The 15,015-nt window shown below is 46.0% G+C and overlaps 1 protein-coding gene across 3 annotated transcripts in view; it reads left to right on the top strand.

Annotated features, from left to right (window-relative positions):
- Positions 1-15,015, top strand: part of BRD3 (bromodomain containing 3) — a 51,974-nt gene that overhangs the window by 12,537 nt on the left and 24,422 nt on the right. For all 3 annotated transcript variants that reach the window (XM_048822613.2, XM_048822612.2, XM_048822610.2), the window contains exons 2-4: positions 10,805-11,119; positions 12,734-12,871; positions 14,315-14,462. In XM_048822613.2, coding sequence (XP_048678570.1) covers positions 10,919-11,119; positions 12,734-12,871; positions 14,315-14,462 — 487 coding nt within the window. In that variant the 5' untranslated portion in view covers positions 10,805-10,918. The remainder of the gene's footprint in view (positions 1-10,804; positions 11,120-12,733; positions 12,872-14,314; positions 14,463-15,015) is intronic.

The following is a 15,015-nucleotide window of genomic DNA, read 5'->3' as shown; positions in this document are numbered from 1 at the left end:
TTATTTGTCTTGCGATAGCACTGAGGTGCCCAGTTGTGGACCAGGGTCCCGTAGTGCCAGGTGCTGTACAGACACAGAACAAAAAGATGGGGTCTGTCCCCAAAGCACTTACAGACTGAGTAACAAATCAAGTATCTCTTGTGCTGCCACTCCTTTGTGGAAAAAAATTCAAAAAGTCCCGACCATACCCACCTCTACACCCCTCCTTCTAGCTCATCTCTGCTGCCATAGCCTAAAACCGCTGTCTGGTGAGCTAAATGGTACTCGCAGAAACCATGCTCAGACTGTTATCGTGTCTCCCACCCTCACCACCACCCATCACTACCCACTGGCTCGTATTCCCCGCCTGTTGTGTCTTGTTGTTCAGAAAGATGCAGTCTCTCTTTGGACAGGGACTGACCCTTTACTGCACCTCTTGGACAGCACCTAGCGCAGCTGGGCCTTGGTCCCTGACTGGGGTTTCTAGGCTCTGCTATAATGAATAATAGGGACTAAGCCAGGGGTGGGGTGGGGTGGGGTGGGGTGGTGGAACCAGCCCTCCTATTTCATCCCTGTAATTTAAAAGAATACAGCAGCTGTGTTCAAGCTGCTGGTGATTAATTTAATAACGTCAATTACGTGTTACAAGTCTGTTAAATGGGAAGTTAACTTACTCTTCTCCTTTGCCATATCTACCTTCCTTTCTCTTCCTATCCTAGATCATGGTGTGTCCTTTCTTCCCCTTTTCTCAGTGTTTGTCCCGTTTCCTTTTCCCCCTTCTCTGCAGTGTCTCTCTCCCTCCTTACGCGTATATGCCCCTTTTCCTCCAGTTTGTTCCGCTCTATCACCGACCCTTGTTTCTGATTCACAGCCCTGTCTGTTCCCTCTGGAGCCAGTGGGAAGATTCACAGTGACTTCCCAGGGAGTCAGATCAGGCACCTGCGCTGAAATGGTCTACAGCTCTGGCCTGCTCTGCTCCCTCTCCCCTTCCAGAAAAAGAACCGAGTGGTTCCAGGTTCCCCTCTTCTCTTATCCTCCCCCTGAGAAAGGAGCCTGTCAACCTCTGGAACGCCTTGCCAGAGGGTGTTGTGAAGGCCAGTACTATAACAGATCCATCAATGGTTATTAGGGACAGGAATGGTGTCCCTAGCCTCTGTTTGCCAGAAGCTGGGATTGAGTGACAGGGCATGGATGATGATAACCTGATGATAACCTGTCTGTTCATTCCCTTTGGGGCACCTGCCATTGGCCACTGTCAGAAGATAGGATACTGGGCTTGATGGACCTTTGTTCTGACCCAGTATGGCCTTTCTTATGTTCTTATAACTCTCTGTTCCCATGTCCACTCTTGGGCCTGATGTCACCCTGAGCAAATGAGATTTTCAAACTCTGCTCTGTGAGCAGCTGTGGTATTGTCTAGTGGCTGGAGCAGGGGACTGGCAAGCTGGAATCCTGGGTTCTGTTCCCAGCTGTTCTGCTGAAATGCTGTATGATGACCAAGGGGGCAAGTTGTTTAGCCTCTCTGTGCCTCCATCCCCCCCTCCCGCAGCAGTAAAATGAGGGAATCTCAGGGTATCGTGGGGCTGAATTTCCCATTTGCAGCACATTTGGGGAGGAGGCTTGGGTGAAAAGTGTTTAGTAATCTTGAGGCTTACAGTACAGTAAATGGTTTGCTGTCATGACTAGTCTAAAACATAGGAGGAGTAGCAATGGTTAGCAAAGGTTGAGGAGCAAATTCTTTGCCTCTTTTATGTTGAAAGGATTACAAGCACCAGACCCCACAACCGAAGGAAGGCTAGAAACAAGGAACATCCCATAGATAGAAACGATGCAAAATCTGGAACTGCAGAGTTTGCCAGACAGGAGAGAATATAACCAGAATTGCCCCCCTTGGGCTGTGAATATGTAACTGACCTCACTTGGGTCATGCATGAGCTGCTACTGCTTTGTCCAGCATTCACTGAAGTCAGTGGGAGTGCTGTGGATTAGGCTGTAATTTTTGGAGTTGGCAGCCATAGCAGAAACGTGCCACTAGCCGGAGACAAAGATCTCCACCCACCTAGCACGGGCTACATCTACGCTTAGACTTTTATGGCTACAATGGCCATGGCTGTGGCTCTGACGATGGGGCTCTGTTGATGGTATACACGGCTCCAGGTGGTTGCTGGCATTTTAATCGTCATGTTGCTTTGATCTGATCTACTGTCATTAGAGCTGCAAAGGTGGCCCGGGAGTGCTTGGAAATAATACCCCTCCTGAAATACCTCTAAGATTAAACCTGGCTGCATCATTCTGTCCAGAATTTCCATTCCAAAATCCTTGGCGTTTAGCCCACTGGTTAGTTTGTCTCCATCTCTGTTAAGAGAGAGCTCAGCATAGACCAGGAGTGGCCCGAACTGTTTTGAAAAATATTAACAAGAAAAAAATGAAATTGGGGTTAGTGGTTCCACTGCAGTGTGTGTGTGAGCATTTTAAAATATAACCGTCACATTGTTACCCCTTCTTCCGATACCAGTCTCCCTTTCCAGCACCTGTTTGCCAAGTGGTAGGATGAGTCGGGCCTAGCAGGTCAGCCGCCCGGCAGAGCAGAAATTAGCTGCAGCTTTATTTGCACGTGTACTCTCGTCTTGAAATGAAATGGTCAAACAGCGTGCAGGGCAATCCCTTCTTTCAGGAATCTCAGCCCAGTGTCAACACCTGGTTCCCAGGGGCAACTCTGCCTCAAGAACCGACTCCAGTTAGGAGTCCCAGACAGAGAGCACACTCTTCCGCTGCTCATTTAGCTCCTTGTTTCCTGAAGCCTCTTCACTAAAACCGTGCAGAAACCCAAAACTAACAGCAAAACAGCATGTCTTTCCAAGAGTCAAAACTGGCTCGCGCCCTGCAAAAAAGAACAGTGGGTGACAGCACCACCTGGTGACACCTGCCCTAACGAAATGTTTGGAGATTATTTTGTTGTTCCCGGTATGACAGCTTTTAAAAGCCGCAGGTCTCCATGCAGTAAGTTCTTTACAGAAGGTGCATGGCCCATGTCTGGATGCTTTCAGGAACGGTATAAGAAACTGAGCTCTGGAAGGGGGTGGTAAGGCGTATCGCAACATTAATACACCACCAGAAATAAATGCTTCCATCCAGATTTATCTAGTAGACCCTCCGTTCATTAGAGGTGGCCAAAAAACTGTTCTCAACGCTGCCGACATGTACACAGTCACAATTTCCAATACTGACTCGTAACCTTGGGTGCCTGTTTGAGGCATCCTTACAAGGCTTGAGTTTTTCAGCATGCACTGAGCACGTGTCCTCTGCAAATCAGACCCCGGTAGGTGTCTCAAGTTGGGTGTCCAAAAATGAAGCTCCTGGAAATCGCCGGTTGCTTCTGAGAATCTTGGCCATCTGTATTTACCTAAGGGACCCCCTGGCTCCTGCTGAGGAAACACCTGCTTGTATAATCTCCAGCGAGAGACCAATGGGGCAAAATCCTTCAAAATAATCAAGCGAGTATTAAACGCCCAAGTCGAAAGCCCAAGTAACTGACTTAAACTCCCTACACTCTTTTCTTTCCTCTCTTGCGCAGAGGTGAACTAAGGGCAGAGTTGTGACCATAACTCGGAATCTCAGACTTTAGCTGGAGTTATTCTGATTAACAAATAAATCCGTGGCATTTGGAGTTAGTGAGCTGGAAAACAATAACAACAACAGAGGCCAGTGGGGACTTTCAGATCATAGGATCTGCAGTGTAACAAAGTGGCATCCTAAAGCAAAATCCCAGTTTCCTGTCATGATGCCAGCTGCAAGGATTCCCCACTTTCCCTCCCAAGTTTTAAGGGGTGGCTTAAGGTTTGTGTCGCATTATCTGGCAAGTGCTGACTTTGAGCGACTGGCCATCTCCAAGTCCTATTTGCGAATTACACACTCCTAGCATTTGAATCACAGCTCCCTACTCCCATGTGTCACTAGCTGCTGAAAGCTGCCCAAAGGTTGTTTGAAGGGCAGGAGGCAGGGAAGGATTTTTGTAAGTCCCTTTTTTATTTTCTCGGGAGCCCCTAAGGGAGGGGCTGTTGGATACACGATCTCCAGCCCTGATCGAGCTCCACGGAGCGGGAGACCCATTGAAGTCATTGGGGCTCCTGATTGAAGCAGGGTCCTATTTCCCAGCCCCCCCGCCCCCCACTCCCCGAAAGATTGATATTCTCATTTCTGGGTAGGTTGGGACTCTTTCTGTTTCTTATCTCTGTCACAGTAACCGTGCAAACTGCTGCAGTAAGAAAGAGTTGGTGGGCTCAGACGTGAATAGAAAGCACCTTCCCTTTTAGTTTGCAGTAAGGACGAGTTTTAAGAAAACCCACCCTCCTTTGCTCCACAAAGAGCTGCAGAGGAGTGAGCAGTCTGTTCAGCGTTCCACGTTGCCAAAGGAAGTGGCAGAACTGTTAGCCAAAGCAGCAGGCTTACTGGCACAATGTGCGTTTCACGGGGCTTTATAGCCTATTTTCAAACAGGCTCCCCCAGCCCGTGGGCTCCATCAGTGGGGTGAGATGTTATCCTCGGGGCAGAGGGAATTATTAACATGATTTCTCCAGGCCAACTGTCGCTCTGGCAACTGACCCATGCACACCACACAAAGCTAAAAAAGAAGAGAAAAATCCTCTGAGCCCGGCTGTGTGTCTGATGACTAGGCTGGCTGAGTGAGGAGCCAAAACCCGCAGCCTTGATGGATTCCGCGGTGGGGGAGGCTGCAGGGCATTTAAGCGGAACAGACTGACTCAGTGGAAGCAAAGATTTGTCTGCAAGAGTGGGCTCAGGTTTTGTTTTTGATGTTTTGGTAAAACTGGGAGCAATCTCCTACAATGGACAGAGCTGGGCCTTACATTTAGTGGTCCCAGGGTCAGATTTAAAATGGCGATGTCAGTAATTGCAGATAGGCAGCCAAAAACTGCAAGAGCCATTTTTATTGTTACTCAGAATTACAGAGCTGGGGACTATAAAGGGGAAAAGAGATGATTTAAAATGGAAAAATATTGCTCAGGGGCTAATATGAGTCTGAGTTTAGGCCCTAATCAGCAAAGCACTTACACATATATGCACAAAGTTAAACACATACTTAAGTCTGTCTCTATTCAGTAAATCATTTAAGTACATGCTAAGCTCTTTCTTAGATGGTAAGTTCTTCTGGGGCAGTGACCGCCATTCTGTTTAGTGTCTGTACAACATTTAGCACAATGGTCCATGCCTGGGGCTCCTGCATGCTACTGCTATCCAAATAATTGATGGTTGATGTCAATGAGACTTAAGCATGTGCTCAATTGCTCTGCTGAATTGGGGCTTTACAGTCTGAGCCACACGCCACTTAATTTCACTCTGTAAGCTCTTGGGAGCAGGGGCAGTCTTTGTTCTGTGTTTGCACCGTGCCTAGCACAATGGGATCCTGGCCCATCACTCGGGCTGGAGCCACTACGCTAATACAAATAGTAAATAATAATTTAGGTTTTGTGGCAGACCTCTGCCTGGGTTAAAAATGTCACCCCGTGTGCCTCAACATACACTGCAGTCAAAGCGAAGGCCTAGAGCTGTGTTTTTACTTCCGCCAGCGGCCACGCAACAAGACGTCCGTGCTCCATTGGTTTTGGCGCGTGAGTCTCATCGGCAAAATATCAGGAGGTTTGTTGGACGCATTCGGGTCTCTCAGGGCCCGTACGCACTACCACTTATGTTGGTATAATTTATGTCGCTCAGGGGTGTGACTAAGCCACGCCCCTGAAAACGATGGAAGGTACACCGACCTACGCGCCGGTGGGGACAGTGCTCTGTCAGCGGGAGAGCTTCTCGCGGCGGTGGAGTTATGCCAATAGGAGAGCCAAAGGGAAGGGGGACCCCTAATCGCACTCATCCCCTTTGCTGCTCCCATGAATCCCGCCTCCACACTCTCTTTGCCTGTTGTTGTTAGGATTGAGCACTTCTATTCCAGTAGCACCCAGAGGCCCCAGCCAAGATCAGGGCCCCACTGGGCTGGGTGTTGTGCATGCATTTAATAAATGACCAGACTTCACCCCAAACTCAAGACCGCAAACAAGCTAAGCTTCCCCTGCCCTTGTCTTCATGCCAGCTCCCACGCTGCACCCTCTGGAATCCCCTCCTTATCCCTGCCTGCTGGCTGCTAACCCTCTCCTGTTCCAAATTCCTCAAAAGCTGCAACCCCACCGTTTGCTTGTCATTTAAAAATGGGGGCTAGAGAAGTAAAAAAAGAGAGAAAAAGCTAAATCAAAGCAACCCCTGGCCCAAACAAACAGGAAGCTATTCAGGCGAGGGTTCAAGGAAGAGGCATTGAGGGAGAGCACAACTCCCCCTCCTTTACTCAAAGCACAGGAAGGGCTTCTCCTCCCCTTTCTGGTTTGGGAGAGTGAGAGCAGGAGGGAGCATCCCTTCTACCTTGTGTCTCCTAAGAATTTCTGCTCCTGTTTCAGTCTGCTTTAAACCCTGTGTGTGACTGAACTTTCCTCTAGGCGTCCTGGTGTGTTTCACAGGGCAGGGACCATGTCTTCTGTATACTGTCTTCCAAGCATAATTAGGTCTCAGGAACCTTGCAAATTGCAACATCTAGCATTACCCTGTCTGCTTGTCTGTCTGCCCTTAGCTTGTGAGCTCCTCAGAGCAGGGACCATCCTTAAGCATTTGGAAAGTGCCTAGCACATAATGGGTGATACTGCACACGGAAAATAACTCTGTCCAGCCTCCCTGGATGGCAGGGAATAGGACTGTGTGGTGTCTTGAAGACTGTGTTGGAATTGGAAGCTGTCACTTGGAGTGGCTGTGGTGGGGTGGCAATCCTAGTCCGGCTTGCGGGCTCAAGGACTCTGTAAGAAAGCATGCAGCCACAGAGTCAGTTCTGGAAAGATCCAGCTTAAAGCACGGTGAGGTGAGTTGTGCCTGGGTGCCTTAGAGAGCAGCCTGTTTTCTCTCTTTCTGGTTTTAGGTTCTTGTGTGTTATCGTTCTGAATGATAAGAAATAAAATAGTGTTATGTTGGAACCTTCCAGCAAGAGTATTTGTTTTTATCTAATTTCTCAGTATGTGTGCTGAGAGCATAACAGACTATTGCAGTTCTTTCTTTCCTAAGTGAATAAAGTAGGCTGAGTCTCTGTATAAATGCTCTGACAGACCTGTGACCATTGAATGAAGAAACACATGTACAAATAAATACTATTTTGAGTGGGGGGGGGAAATGTTGGCAAATGTTGGTGTTTCCGGGCTCCAGTCTGTGATAGGGCTGGATTAGGACTGGGCTACTTGGACATAAGAAGAGATAAAAACTCACCTGAACTGAGTAGCCAGCATCTTCTTGTGTTTCTATACATAGTAAATCATACAGCAAAACTCCCAGGCCCAGCTAGAGGGAGAAGTTCTCTCTCAGCTCTGACATACTCTGAGTGTTCTCATTCACAGTGGTGAATCAGCTGGTAAATACACATTAAGGCCTTCTGTATGCTAGTAATGACTATTTCCAGTGGTGTTGTTTTTACAGTATGAAAAACACAGAAATATGCACATTTTAACTAGCGCTGGTCTCAAGGCTGCAAGATCGAGGATTTGAATGGTCACACATTCAGCAGCACTGATATGCACAGTTTTGGTTTAGAGCTATCTTTAATTGTAGCCAATGGGATTGCAGTATGCAAATTAGTTAGAGTCAATTGTAGGAGGACTGGCCGAGTTGCCTCTGATGTCACAATCCCACCTCCTGTTCTCCCTAATGTACTTAACTTTCTTGATATTTAAACAAAAGTTTTAAAAGATCCTTTCTGGTTTATGTAATTAATTTTTACTTAATTATTGTTCATATTACGGTGCTGCCAAGAGGCCGCAACTAAGATCAGCACCGCGCTGTGCTAGGTGCTATAGAAACACACATGTTCAAAGATTATAAAGCCTCGAGTGACCCCTGTGATCACCTAGTCTGGTCTTCTTTATAATACAGGCCATAGGACTTCTCTGAATTAATTCTTGTTGCACTGGAGCGTATCTTTTAGAAAAAGCATAGTAAGAGATAGCGCCCGTCCCAAAGAGTTTACATCTAATTAGACAAGATTGACAAAATAAGGCAGACAGGCAATATTATTATCCCCATTGTACAGATGAGGAAATGAAGCATAGAGAAATTCAGTGACTCTCCCGAGACCACATAGAAAGTTGACCCCCCCCATCTCCTGGATGCTAGTCCAGTGCCTTAAAAAAAGAACATCTCTTCAAGTTAGCATGTTATCAAAACAGGGCAGGAAGATGCAGGGAAGTTCTAACAAAAACAGGATTTTTGTTGTTGTTGAAGATCTTGCGTTTATCCTCAATAATTAAAAACACGATAGAAGGCAATCTTGAGATGTGGTACATAGAGTTAAAAAAAGTGACCGATGCCCTGCAGTTAAGGTTGCCTCAAAAATTAGTTCCCAAATTTTCTTGTTTTTTCTTTCAGTCTTGGAAGGGGGTTCAGCTCATTAACCAAACCACTGAAGTGAACATTAGATTCGAAGGATGTGCCCCAGGGCTGCAGTCAGGGTTATATGTGCTGCTTAGATAATATATGGTGCTCTGTCAGTGGGTGTCTGAAATCTGCACAGAGTCCCAGTTCAGAACTGGAGTTGAGGGGGATAAAAGGGAGGGGGAAACATTATGACATTTAATTTTTTTTAAATTCCTGTTGGATTTTTTTTCTTGAAATTCAAAATTTTGAAATATTTTGTCAATAAACAGGGGAAACGGTTGTGAAAACATTTTTTTCCTGTTTGTATTTCAAAGTTTGAAATGCTGAATTAAATCCACTTTGTGACATTTGAAAAATGTTGACCAGATCACACCAATGTCGCTGTTTTTCCAGTCACCCCACCCACCTGGGGCTCCCATCCAGTCTCTGTCTGCCAATGACACTCGACAAAAACAAAACCCTCTTAGCTGGAGGGTTTCACTGTGCAAAAGGGACACAATTGGAGGACAGCATTACCCTTACATGAGGGTTGAGGGGAACAGTGCTGCAGAGAATGGCCCCACACCTATCCTTCCTTGCCCCATGGAGCTTGAACCCCACGGATTCCATGGTGTCAGAGAAAAAGGGATGCATCTTCCCATTGCAGGCCCTTCAGTTTGTGGAAGCAGAGCTGATGATGGGGTTTATTGCACCTTCTTAGGATGTAAGAGGATTTTTATATCCTGTGAATGGATGCTGGTTAGATTCATACGTGGGCTCCTGTTTTCTACGTACACATCGTAGGTGGGCTCCCGTGTTCTACACACACATGCTCACACCAGACATGGGTTTGTTTAGGATTAAACACTTTTCTCCACCAAACCCTTTTTGAAATAGTCCCTCCTGGGCACATAAAAGCTGGGCCCTGATTGGCTCTGCACATTCTATTTTGGAGCCCAAAGCAGTGTCTGATTGGCCGAGTTGCCTCTTATGTCACTATCCCATTGCCATCACAAAATACTTTGACTTTGTTCTCGTGGTTACAGCGAGGTTCGTGGAATGCTCTCCTTCTGCGTAAGCTCGTGCCTTGGCTCCCTGCGTACAACTGAGAATATTTATATTTAATCATTCCCCTCTTTTATGTAGATGCATGTATGTTTCTATGCACAGTCTATTTTTGTAAAACTTCCCTAAATTAAATAAGTGTTCAGTGTTTACTGCCATCTAATCAGCTACTCAGAGGGTAGGTTGAAGTTCGATATTTAGTCTTGATTTTCAGCTATGATGGTTAAAAATACATTAAATGAGAATTTTGTCTTGGATGTGTCTTCACACTGTCTCCCTCTACACATTTCACTGCTGCTTCTGTATTTCCCACCTTTTGTGACTGGGTTTTCACCACATAGCCTAGAAACATATGTCAGCGAGAGCATTTGTGTACTTGTCTGAATGCATTTAAAATATTTTGCCATTAGAAAGCGTGCGTGGTCTCTTTGCCTTGAAAACATGTTGCTGTGGTTCTGATGTGGGTTGAACTATCTCATGTTTATGGAAGATGACAAAACAAAGCTGTTTACAGTGTGGGATCCAAGACATGATGATGCTAGAGCGTTTGTCACCCAGGAGCGTGCTAGAGAAAACCTGGACCAAAATAATGGTATTTTGTGTGTATTCATATTTCAGATGTGCTATTAAAAGACAGAACGGAATAATCTGTCTGTCTGTCTGTTCCAGGGGCTGACAAACTCTTTGATTGTTATTTGAATTGCAGGAGTACCTTTGATACCCCCATAGGAAATTGGGTGCACATTGTAGTCAGCGTAGTAAGAGACGGACCTTTCCCTAAAGAGCTTCATGGTATGGAGCACATCTAAATAGAGAGAGAATCTCTGGGGCCATCTTTCTTTAGCAATTAATCAGACCACCTCCCCTTCCAGTCAAGATCCAATTCTCAACGATGCGATGTATCGAGGGCATTACAGCAAATATTTGTGTACAGTACAGCTGGCTCCTCCTCTTTGTTTCCAGCTGCTTCTGTACAGTCGAGATTCTTCTTTGCAATGAATATCTGAGATGCTGGTAGAAGCCGATGAAACAAGGAGCAAGAACCAGCATCATGAGACCAGCCAGTTTGCTGTAGATCACTAGCAAGTGCTCTGCAGACCAGGGGTTTGGGAACGGCTGATCTAATCTATGCATCTAGGTTTTTGTACCATGCCCATCATTATGGTATCTGAGCTTGACAGCAAATGCAGTGGATCAGGTGAAGGGGTTGGGATTCGCCACTACTACCGTGTGTATTGTGTTTGAACATGTGTGTTTCAATTAAATGTTGGTATTTATACTCCACCTCTTCCTCCTCTCTTTCCTGGTCTAGGTTGCATGGTTGGTCCCTGGAAATGGGATGTCAATCCCATTCAGGGAGCATAAAGGAAGACAGAGAATCTCCTAGTTGCTGCTGCGACAGTAAGTGAGACCCAGAGATAGGAAAATGTCGACTGTCACATCAGCGATACAGGCTCCACAGGGCCCTGTCAATCCACCCCCCCCAGAAGTCACCAACCCCAACAAGCCTGGGCGGAAGACCAATCAGTTGCAGTACATGCAAAATGTTGTGGTGAAGACCTTGTGGAAGCATCAGTTTGCTTGGCCCTTCTACCAACCCGTCGATGCAATTAAATTGAATTTACCAGTAAGTATTCTGTTTCCTTTGCTATGTGTCCTCTGCCAGGAGAGCTCTGTTTTAGCGATGTGCAATTTCTGCTCATGTGAAGTGAAATGTTGTTAGGTTCCTTCTGATTCCCCACCTCCCCAGAGTTGCCGTGCTGAGCACTGGCCCCTGCATAGCGAAACGAGTGGGGTAGTCATTCGTTTCCCAGTACCCTGAATATCAGACGACCTTTCACAGACCTGACTTCTTCGTAACTAGTAGAAGTTACGTTAACTCTGGTCCATTATTAGTTGGATTTTTTTTTTTTTAATTTTCTTTTTTGGTTTTGTTTATTAAGAAGCTCCTCAGGCCTCTGCTATTTTTGAGTTTTTGTTGTAGATTAGAACGTTACCTTAATAGCTTCTGACGTATGCTCAAAGAAAGAGCATAAGGACTGCTTTTTGGAATTATGCAATGGGTTTTCCAAGAGCAGAAGGTGTCACTGAAATCTTTGGGTCAGGAATAGGAGCTGGAACACTAAAGAACTGAAATAGTGTTTTCACTTAATGTCACACTCTCTTAACTTTGGCTTGGTCTGCACAAGAAAGGTCATCGCAGCATCTACAGCTGCCTGGTTAGGCACCAGTTAAAGCGGAAGCCCTTGGAAAGCAGTATTTCAGGAAGCGGCACCGAACTGTTTGCTAATGTTCATCAGCTGATGCTGTGACCCTTCCTTCTAATGCCCACTTTTGAAGTGTTACCCATTTCAGAGGCAATCCTTAAAGTAAGCTGGTAACACAGCTTTATGAAGTTCAGCGGATCCATTTTAAGATCTTGTCTGTGCTACAACTAATACGATTGTCCCCAATTTTGGCTGCAGAAATGGCCCCAGTTTCTAGCATCCACTGGATCACAGGTGTATTCAAAAATGAATTAGATAAGTTCATGGAAGATAGGTCCAATTAGCCAACATGATCAGGGAGGCAACTCCATGCTCTGCATGTCCCCAAACCTCTGACTGCCAGAAGCTGGGACTGGATGACAGGGGATGGATCACTTGATAATTGCCCTCTTCTGTTTATTCCTTCTGAAGCATCTGACACCGGCCACTATCAGAAGACAGGTTTCTGGGCTAGATGGACCATTGGTCTGACCCAGTGTGACCGTTTTATGTTCTTATGTGTTTGGTCTAGTGACAGAAGATGACATTATTCCATTCTGTGCTATAAACCAAAACTACGTTTATAACCAGGTTAGGGGGACAGCTGGGTTGAAACCATGTTCCATGGAAAGCTGGTTGAAAAACCTGTTTTTCCCCCGTCAGGTACAACATGTTTGGGGCAAACTTGATTTTTTTTTTTTACGTTGATAGTGTCTGTTTATGTGTGGATCTTTCCGCATGTCTGAGAAATTCTGCGGTTTGTGAACAAAGCACCTTTTTTAATAAAATTAAGAGTGGGTTCAAATCTCCCCACTGAGGAGTCAGTGAAAGCACAGGTTATTTTGGCAGTCTGAGCAGAGAATGGAAGTGTTTCAGTGTGTGATAAAAGGGAGGCTGGGAACGGAGGAAGATGCTCTTTAGCAGCTGGCTAACAAGCCTGTGAACACAGGTCCAAAGCACTGTTGCGTGTAACATCTTTACTGTTTCTTGAACAGGATTATCACAAAATAATCAAAAACCCGATGGACATGGGGACAATTAAGAAGCGACTGGAACATAACTATTACTGGAGTGCCAGTGAATGCATGCAGGATTTCAACACAATGTTTACAAATTGTTACATTTACAACAAGGTAAAGAATGCAGACAAACTCATAGTGTAGCACTGAATAGGGAAGCCTGCGAGTGGCTATTTCACTGCAGCTTTTGACTAGGGATAACTTGTGCGCAAAGCCCTCTTTGCAACGACATGCAATGCCATTAATGGTAACCACATTACTTTTAAATGTACAAAGCTGTCTTTGTGTTGCATGTTACTTTGCCCACGCTGGTTAAAATGGCAAACGTGTTCTTAACTGTAGGTAGAATTTCTATCTTGGAGTTACGCAGCGAGTCAGCCGAGACTTCAGCCCTTTAATTTCACTGAGGAATTCTTTCAGATTAGCTAATGTTTGCACAACGCTTTGTAGATGTTAAGTGGAATATAAGTGCTAAGTGTTATTCTCTTTGTCCAGTAGTAACTAATATCAGATACTCCTCTCAGCAGCAGAGGGCAGGTAAATAACTCCTATCATTATATCCACTGTCCATGCCTCATGCGTTCTTCCATAAATCTCTCGTGCACTTTGTTGGTTGCTTATATATGCTTTTTTTTTTTTTTTTTTTTTGGCTTTAAAGTGCTTTTTATTCCTTGTATTCTTTTCCCTAAGAGAGTTCATCATTGACCCATGTTGGGGAGTGAGCTGAAACAATAAATACATTAGCTGATGCTGCAGCAAGCAAGGTGTTTGTTCTCTTCTCCTGAATATTTTGCCAGACAGGGATTGACAGCTCATCTGTTGCAGCTCACTGCCTCCAAGTTGATATGTGGGACAGCAATGGTGTGGGCTTCTAAAGGAAGCCGTCTTCTGGTTCTTCAGGGAGGATTGTATTTAGAGGCTTTAATTTTGCCAGCTGGTCAAGGACAGGAGTCCGAGGGTACGTGCGCACTGCAATAAAAGACCCACAGCCTGGCTGTCGCTGGCCTGGGGCAACTGAGTCGGGCTCATGGGGCTTGGGCTGCAGGGCTATAAAGTTGCAGTGGAGACGTTCAGGCTTGGGCTGGAGCTTGAGCTCTGGGACCTTCCCCCCTTTGCAGGATCCTAGAGCCTGGGCTTCAGCAGGTTTTCAGCCCCGGAGCCCGAGCCCTGTGAGTCCAAGTCATGACCTGGACCAACCAGGGTTTTTTTATCTCTGTGTAGACATACCCTTAGAGCCCAGACTCCAGCCTAAGTCCAGACCTCTACACTGCTCTTTTAGCCCCGCAGCCTGAGCCTGAGCCCGTTGATCCAGGCTCTTATACTTGGTACTGTGGGTTTTTTATCGCTGTGTAGACGTACCAAATGAGGCTGGAGTGGACACTGGAGAAGGGGTAAAGAGTTATTTAATTCTCAGAGCTATGGCGCATTCATTCATTGGAAGGCAGTGTACGATTCTGGCTAGGGGATAAATCAAACACCGCGACTGTAAAGGCTTTCAGCCCCTCTTTGCTTCTCACGTGTGCATTATGCTAGTGCTGCCTTGTTCTGTCCATCCAGCCCACGGATGACATCGTCCTCATGGCACAAGCCCTGGAGAAGATTTTTCTGCAGAAAGTAGCCCAGATGCCCCAGGAGGAAGTTGAGTTATTACCACCGGTCCCTAAAGGCAAAGGTCGCAAGCCAGCAGCGGGGGCACAGAGTGCAGGTACCGACCTGACCAGATGGCAATCCATGTTGCAAGCCCATTGCTGATTCCTGACCCACTTCCACCCTGCCTGAGGAGACACACAATTAGGAGGGTAGGAAAGGAGTGTAGTCTAATGGTCAGAGCAGTTGAATGAGATTCAGGACATGTGGCTCCTGCTTGTCTATCTATTTAAGGTGCTTATGGGGTGCCCATCACCCTAGTATCTGACCGCCTGACAGTCTTTTAATGTATTTATCCTCATAGCAGGCCTGTGAGGGAGGACACTGCTATTATCTCCAGAGCACAGAGAGACTAAGGGCCAGATCTCTAAAGGCATTTAGGTTCCTGACTCCCACTGAAATCACAGGGGTGAAAAACACGGGTTTGCACTGATTTAACGAAATGGGAGCAAGTTTCTGTTAGACGAAATCTGCTTGTGGCTTTGGGCAAGTCAGTTTGCCTTTTGTGCCTCAAGTTCCATATATGTCAACTAAGGCACCATGCGTCCTTTAAAGGTGCTGTAGAAGTGCAAAGGATTATGTCATTAATCAACAATAGAACAGTGCTGGGA

Source organism: Caretta caretta, chromosome 16 (genome assembly GCF_965140235.1).
Source record: "Caretta caretta isolate rCarCar2 chromosome 16, rCarCar1.hap1, whole genome shotgun sequence".
Taxonomy (NCBI): Eukaryota; Metazoa; Chordata; order Testudines; family Cheloniidae; genus Caretta; species Caretta caretta.
The sequence above is the reverse complement of the archived record's forward strand: the minus strand, read 5'-3'. Positions and strand labels throughout refer to the sequence as shown.